General features: G+C 43.3%; 1 protein-coding gene across 1 annotated transcript; it reads left to right on the top strand.

The window, feature by feature from the left end:
- The first annotated feature begins 946 nt into the window (after positions 1–946).
- LOC129596938 (uncharacterized) lies at positions 947–2,293 on the top strand. The gene is made up of 2 exons (XM_055494344.1): positions 947–1,465; positions 1,858–2,293. Exons 1-2 carry the CDS (start codon positions 947–949, stop codon positions 2,215–2,217), a joined length of 879 nt encoding a protein of 292 aa, XP_055350319.1. The 3' UTR covers positions 2,218–2,293.
- Positions 2,294–8,583: the final 6,290 nt, after the last annotated feature.

Raw genomic sequence — 8,583 nt, 5'->3', positions numbered from 1 at the left:
TGTTCGAAGTTCGAACTCAGTGTTGGCGACTTCTGTGCACCGGATATGCGTCTGTTGCACGCTGTTCCTTAATTTAATTAATGAATTGCGGACCAGTTGGCCGCCTTGTAATTTTCGTCTTACATTGCATCGTAGTCATACTAATTTGAGCAAAAAGACAAGAAGCTAGAGAAGCGTTAGGCAACAAGCTGACTACCAATCGAAACATGGCCGAGGTCACATAATGCGCTGCTCCCATGATGTGCCACAATATTCTGTATTTGCTCGCGATTATTTCCCAGATCAGTTTGGAACGTACGGCGACTTAGTTGGCACAAAAATTTTGCAACGAATGAAAAAGGTAGAGCCTGAATTATCAATAAAGTAAACTGTACACGTGAGCATATCTGTACTGCGCACTGCACACTGCGGCATCGGTGCATGATTCCGGATTACCCATGCATCCGACCAATAATTAAGCTATTTGAATGCACCGTTTCACTTTCATGAAGCAGGGCCCATCATCAAAAGTGGCTTGCCAAGATGGATACGACGGGATTCCGCTTTGCGTTTGAACAGACTGCTTTTTATCTGAAAGCAGAAGCCCCAGCAACTTAAACTTAATCGTTGTTCGGACGTGCAATTAGACCTAGTACAGATACTGAAGGAATCATGACTAACCATTTTTGTATACATACTGCGCCCAACTCATCCATCATGCAAATCGTTTTCCCTTGATTTTGGTTCGTCGCATTGTGCCAGATTATAAAGCAAAACGTCAACGGTCTAAATTTTTTAAGGAAGGAAAGTCGGTGCTATGCGGGCAAACACCTCTATACCGCTGTTTTCAGCTAACCTAACACGTGCCTCCAACATCACGACCAACACAACCATATGCCTATCCTGGGGAGTATCCCGAGACTACCGTATCCTAACGGTCCACGTGTTAGCGCTAAACATCCTGACCATGATCGCCAGCTGCATCAATCTGAGTGTGTTCGCCCGGTGGAAGCGGAAAGAACCCTTCCTCCTCTTCCACATCTCCTTGTCCTTCGCTGAACTCTTATGCAGCACCACGAGTTTCGTCGGCTATGTCAACCGCGCCTTCGACTACACGCTACGCTACGCCCTGCTCAGCAAAATCGGTATCGGCTTCCGGACCACATTTCTGCCGTTGATCAATATCCTTGTGATGCTAATCAGTGTGGACCGATGGATTTCCGTGCAGTTCCCGCTGTTCTATCGGCGCAAGGTGAAACGCCGGGTCATTCTGCTGACCATTAATTTGGTGTGGACAGGAACTTGTGGATTTTACGTCATCTTCTTCGCCTTCATGGGTAGCTCGGTTTTGGTGGTTACGTGCCGGGAAGTGGGGCAGTTTGTACTGAAGGATCCCGCGTGGATTATCTTCTACAATATCCAGTTCTTCTCGACCTTGGTACTGATCGCGTTGCCGCAGTGCCATACGTGCGCAATTGCACTGCAGGTAAAAATCAGAGACGAAGAATTCAAACAGATTTCAGCCGTTCTTGAAAATATTACTGAAATCGTTTGAAATTCGAATCCACATACAACGATTACTAGTAATTGAACTGGTCCAAAGTTTTTGTGTTTTGCTATATGTCAGAGAAATTAACTGAATTGTCAGCAAGTAAAACAAGTAATGTATTCCGGTGATTTGTACTTTATTCAACTTCTTTTAATTAAACATAAATTGTTTTTCCAGTTTTCCCACTTAAGGAGATTTTAATTTAAAGCCGGTGTTAATCGAAAATGTTTTCGCCCTCGAAAGCGTTTTATGCTTATACAGATTATTATGTGTTATTAGCGACACAGAAAACTATTACACAATATATGGAAAATAAAATTCCGCTTTAGGTGAAATGCCGGGCGCACCACCGTCGTCAAAACACCCGGGACAACGACAGCCGGCTGGTACGCAGCGCCATTCGCAGCGCAATGGCCGGCTCCGCCGTGGTCATCACCAACGTGGTGTGCCAGTCCACCGCGAGATTGATCTACTTCTTCGGAATGCGCAGCGGAGTGTTGACTGTCGGGATGGCAATCGCGTTCACGTCGTTCGATTGTCTCAAGTATCTGATGCCCTTCGTGTGCTACGTGGCTTTCTTCCCGAAGTTTCGCAACAATCTGCTGGAGCTGATATATGGCCGTCGCCAAAGGATTGTGAAGAACATTGTCTTGTTAGCTCGTCCACCGAACTATCCGCCAAATAACTGAAAGTCAGCAAACTTTCGGCAACTTTCCGAAATGCGGTACTTCCGTTCGTGCTATGTGCGATAGCTGTTTGGCTGGAATGAAGCGCACTTTAGATAAACTAACGTGCGTTCGTCTCCAGGATCCTGTTTGAACCTTTTTGGGCCAGTTTTAACTCTTGAAATTGTTGGGTCTTATGAAAATAATTTAAATTGCTTCTGGGAGGTGGTTCGAGAGTTCTGAAGTGCAGCACAATACTTCGACGTTTTTCGCATTTCCGACGTTTTCACAACATGTATTCGCTTACCTGACTCTGCTTATGTTTAACAAGAAAAATGACGACGTCATTTTTCTTGTTATACATAAGCAGAGACGTTTGCATAGCTTTCATTTATCGTGCTAGTTGCACAGCTAATGCGCGAAAGCCGCACATTTAATAACATCACCATCTTCGATTGCGTGAAAAGGTGACGTTACGGGCCGCAAAGACAACATCGGCCGTAGCCTGTAGGTAAATCTTTTACACGTGCAAATTTGCCGTGAACAATCGGATGACGTTAAAGGAAGTAACTTCTAAAATTAGTATGGCTTGTTTATGTGGATTGTATCGCTTGTATCTGGTTTGCTGTGAAGTCTTTGTATCGTGCTGACAGTTAAATATCGCAAAACGGATGCATGTGATGCTACAAGGAATGCGAAACAATCATGTTGAAGGAGTTATGATCACAGCCATGTGAAGGTGATCACAGCAGCTGCAGCTGCAGGAAGAAACAGCTGCATTCTCCTTCTCCGGAGTAATGACCTAATTAATGCAATTTTCAGAGAGTGCATGCCTCTTAACTGCATCAACCTAGAGAAAACAAATTCCCACTGTTATACTTATTCGCACGTGGATGCCAATTGTGTAGTAATTACGTCACCCACGGTCGCGAGTTTCGGCTAACTGGACACAGGAACATAAAAGCAAATAATAGATATTCCATGCAAGTCTTTAGTATACTTTAATAAAGACTGTGGCATTGAATTTCCGGACAAAGCAGCACGGCACACTTTGGGCCACATATTGTATTAAATAACATTATACTGCATGCTCCCGTGGGATTTTCTTAAACAGGGCAAGGTCGTCGAACATACTGTACAATATGCGCGTGATTATCCACACAATTTCCATTTTATGTATTCCGGTTTAAAGCGGTTATGCAGGCAGTTAACTCACGTGAGATTATAAAAGAGATGTTTCCAGTAATACGGCAGCGCAACGCAGAACGGCGGAAGGAATGCGAGAGAGACGGATATTAAGCGCCAGCGCATATATTTCCATTCTGCAAAGCGCATATATTTCCACTTCCATATTTCCATTCTACAACACGATTCGTCGGATGCTGAAATGCTTATCGCAGTGCAGAATAACAGAGCAAACGAGTCCACGTTATGGGAGACGCTGCACTGTTCTTCGACCATCGCTTGGACAATCTGGTCCATTTTATTTTGGATCTTCACATCCGTTGCAAACCTTGTTGATGTAGTTAACGTGATTTTCCATCAGAGGCAAAACACACCGGGGATCGTAGTCATCGGCGGTCTGAAAGTGGCTGATTTTATTGTAGCGTTCGTAACTGTCCCTGGTTTGTGGAGCTACACAATCGGCTACAATATTTGGCTTTTCGGTGATGTTACGTGCCTAATATGGCAGTATTTCGACTGGGTCACCACGCCGATAACCGCGTTCTACGTCGCCGTGCTCACTGTCCAGTCGTGCTGTTCGGAAAACTGGCAGATGAATAAATTAGCGGATATTAATCTGACCGTGTTCGGAATAATTTGGGGACATTTAATATTTCTCCCGGCATTCGTAGTGGACCAGGTGGTGCCATGGCTTAATGGACATCTTCACATTCAGTCGTGTACCATCAAAACGAACTACCAAGACGCGTATTGGTCGGTGTATCTGCTGTGTGGTGGGGTCGTGCCGGTTATCAGCATTCTTTTATGTTTACTGTTAAAATTTAGAAAGTTTCACTCCGACCGATTAAAGCGCTACGCAGCGGCCAACGCTTCAAGTGTGACGAATTTGGTCAATTTGGAAATGTCCACTTCCGATGCCGGCGGCAGTGTGACACCCGTTAGCCGTGTTAGCGAGTCATGCGTCATTGGATGTAAGCCATTGCGGATGGATAAAAACGTGGTGATGTGGTTGGGTATCACGTACTGTTGCCTGTGGACGCCGTTTTATGCGTACAAAGCCATGGAAATTTATTACAGTGCGCATGTGTACTGGGTCGATATCAGCAGCTATTGGATCAATTACTTGACGGTTGCCGTATTTCCCTTTCTAATTAAACGCTTGTAAATGCTACTTATTTGTTGGAAATGCGGCATATACTTTTGATTTGCTAGCGCTTTCATTTGCGGAATACACCTTAATCTGTAGGTTTCTTGTGTTTCCGCTAGTATGCGCCATCAATTCATTTTGGTGATGATAAAATGCACATAAACGGGAAACGAGAAGTAGAAGTTAAAATAAAATGGCGAAAACTTTACAGTACGACATGGTGAACATGAAAGCAAACAAAAGACACTGATGCCAGATAACGCTGTCTCTGTCTATGACCTCGTGCAAGACATCCCTGATTGTCGTAGACATTAAGCTGATTAAACAAACAAAAAGACAAACAAACAAAAATTATGTTTTCAGTCAAACCGGCAGCGAGCGATCCGAAGAATGTGTCCCTCTAGGAAATTTAACGAATTGGCTGTCTTAATTCAAAAACGTGAGAGGTGTGTAATTTCAACATGTGATAGTTCATCATTATGGCCGCGCAGATTAATAAAAAATAATTATTAAGTTTGAAAGGTGCAGCGAAATTGTGTCTATTTTAATCATGACATTAGTAAGCCCTACCAAAATATTAAAAGCGAGAGTTTGGTAGTGATATTTTGAAGTACGGACACTATGGACTTTGTCGTTGTGTTTTCATAACGTACGACAAAAAGCTAAAGTTTACGGCTTTTGCGGGTCTCTTGGAATATATCTGCAAGTGGCCACAAAAGGGCTTTTTTCGCGATTACTAGGTGATCTTTTTATTAAAGGCCTTCAAAAGCATGTAAAATCGCCAGTAATTTTGCTTTCCTCGATAAAATAGCTGACTGCTGCAATGCCATCTTACATAATATCTGCAACCATTATTTTGAGTTCACATTTCCAAAAAAATAGGTTCTTTCTGCTAGCTAGAAACTGTGGGGCTGACCTTTCAATGTCCTTCATTAAACAGAAGTATTAATCACTTCCGGAACTCTCCGACTGATCCCAACCCAAACCCAAAGTACTCATTAATTTAATAATTATCCGCAACAATATAATGTTAATAAGCAGCATTTCGCGATCCGAGACGCGAATTCATTAAAATATAAGATTAAGATTCTGCGGAATGTTTATGTTACTAAATATCTTTTGCTTGATAGACTGACACACCTCCATTTATATGTTGATAATTACTGCTTGGCTCTTATGATCTTTCCGTTTAAGCCAGACAAGCTATAAGCTATATAAGCGTACAGTTACGAAGTCAATGCAATAGGCCGTTCTATAATATGTTGCCGCAATCAGCATCATGCAGTCCAACTTCAATAATTCCAGCGTAGTCAGTAACAGCAGCTCATTTTTTCCACCGCGTTCCAACTGGACCGGCATTCTTACCGCCAAGATCGCCATCATTGTTACCGCTTTTTTCTTAACGCATGCGTCCTGAGTATCCACATCCTTCGACCATCGTTGATAAATCCCTTTACTATTTATCTCCTTTTTCTCTTCGTCGCAAACCTCGCTTACATCGCCGCCAACCGCCCATTAGGCGTCGTCAGCGAATTATACGGCGGAGCATGGTTCTGGTCGGCGTCCTTGTGTTTCTTCTACTTGTACTGCCAACGGATTATCAGCATAGTCCACATTATGTGCCACGTCCTCATCTCTATCAACCGTCTGTGGGCGGTGACCCATCCACTGTCCTACCGATCCAAGCACACAAAACGCGCAGCACTTATCATCTTCATAGCGATGATTGGCTACGTGCATATTACGTCCTTACCGCCTTTTATCGTGGAGGCGCTGATGACTCAGCGCGGACCGCCGGTAAGAGGATGCCAGCAAATATCCATGCCGGAGTGGAGCCGCGCGCAGACGATTATCCATCGGATCGTTCCGTTGGGAATTGTTGTGCTGATCTACGTCTATTTGATGACCAAACGCTGGCGGAAACGGGCGCTGCAGCGTGTCGGCGCTGTGGGTTCCGAGGCGACGCCAGGCAGTACAGCGATAACGGCTGCACATGACAAACGGAGCACCGGTGGTGGCGGACGACGAGTAGTGGTTACGAAAGAGACCGTACGGAAAAAAGTGAGATCGGTGAGACCGTTCATGATCTTGACGGTAACGACGGTCAGTGTTGTGGTGTGCTGGGTGCCGGCTGACGTGTTCTGGTGTGCGGTCGTGTTTCGAGGAGTTTGGTTTGCTGGTCCTGTATATAATGCTGTGGAAATGCTGTATTCGGCGCAGATGATCTTCGATCCGTTGATGTGGATTGTTAGTTTACGTAAAACAAAGGCCGCTTAATTATTTTGTGCATCCTGTATTTGCGTTAGTATTCTACAAATGCTCGTTTTATTGCATATCACAGTATATAAATTTAACATAACGTGTGCCGGTGTTCTGTAGCAAAATATGCACCGTAAAGCTTGAACTTCCCATGCCTGAATTTGTTTTCGCTGTACTCTGTATTTGCTGGCCAATATTGACAATGCTGGGCTCCTAAGAATTTACGCTCGTGCCTTTACCGTCATAATGTTGATTCAGCAGCTCTTTATATAAGGTCCACGGTACAGATATTATAGTTCCTTAGAACGGTTCGAAATTTTATCGCGCGCATCCAGCCAGGCCACTGGGGAATGTGAAAGCGCGGGAGCGGCTTGCGGCAATGCGCGAGAAACCGTACGACCGCAAGTGTTACAGCAAAAAAGCAGAATCACAAAAATATATTTCTCAAAATCTCAGCTTGAAACACGTTCACCTGCTAATACACAGTAAGACAAAATCGTCAGAGCAAAAATCCTCACATTTTGTAGCGTTGAAAAATTTGCCAAAAGATAAAAAATTGACGGGGCACATTTTTTAAAAGGCTTGGGGTTTTGACGGTTGTATCCGTCTACTCCACGTTGTAAAATTCATTTTCCCAGTTTACTGCTCTTCTGTAGAAAATAAAGTAAATGAATTGTGTTAGCATCAACAATAACTTACACTAATCATGAAATCGTATGCATAATACTCCTTGGGCTATGCATTGCACACAAAAACGTAAAACTGAAAATGAACAGATCGGTGCTGCTGCAGCATCTTATAGGGTCGGATAAATGCACAGCCGGCCAGTGGGCGTAAGTCGTAACCACATAACTAAGAAGGCGCAACAGGGACGTTAATCCAATGGGCCCGCGCGCAAGCTCTGACTCTGACTCAGACTCTGACCGCTCAAACTCTGACTCTGGCTACTCAAAGTCTGACTCTGACTGTCTAAACTCTGACTCTGACTGAATAACCTAAGAATAACTTAAGAAACCTAACTCTGACTCTGACTGAATAACCTAAGAATAACTTAAGAAACCTAAGAAACCTAAGAATCCTAAGAAACCTAAGAATCCTAAGAAACCTAAGAAACCTAAGAAACCTAAGAAACCTAAGAAATCTAAGAAATCTAAGAAACCTAAGAAACCTAAGAAACCTAAGAAACCTAAGAAACCTAAGAATCCTAAGAAACCTAAGAATCCTAAGAAACCTAAGAATCCTAAGAAACCTAAGAAACCTAAGAAACCTAAGAAACCTAAGAAACCTAAGAAACCTAAGAAACCTAAGAAATCTAAGAAATCTAAGAAACCTAAGAAACCTAAGAAACCTATTAAGAAACCTAAGAAACCTTCAGAGTCAGAGTCAGACTTTGAGCGGTCAGAGTCAGACTTTGAGTAGTCAGAGTCAGAGTTTGAGTGGTCAGAATCAGAGTCAGAGTCAGAGTTGGAGTCTAGGCCAATCCAATGTACATTAACAGAATTTAACATTAACGTTAATCCAATGTACATTAACAGAATCTAGTTATCAGTAAATGCTCACTTGTGTTGCTGGCCGGTACATTCAAGGGATGACCAGCTTGTTTTCAGTATGGCAGTTCATCTGCAATAGAGCTCCAGTTACTTACCTGTTACTTTTGGAAGATTTTTGTGATTTCGCTTATAAATAATATTAGGCAACTCAGTTCTCAATAGAGCTTGCCTGGAAGGGTTTGGAAGGTGACCTTTCAGCACACCCGATTAGACTGCTTGGATTGTTAGCATGCCATATTGCTTAACTGA

Source organism: Paramacrobiotus metropolitanus, unplaced genomic scaffold, assembly GCF_019649055.1.
Source record: "Paramacrobiotus metropolitanus isolate TYO unplaced genomic scaffold, Prichtersi_v1.0 Parri_scaffold0000098, whole genome shotgun sequence".
NCBI lineage: Eukaryota > Metazoa > Tardigrada > Eutardigrada > Parachela > Macrobiotidae > Paramacrobiotus > Paramacrobiotus metropolitanus.
Note: the sequence above shows the minus strand (reverse complement) of the source record. Positions and strands in the feature narration are given on the sequence as shown.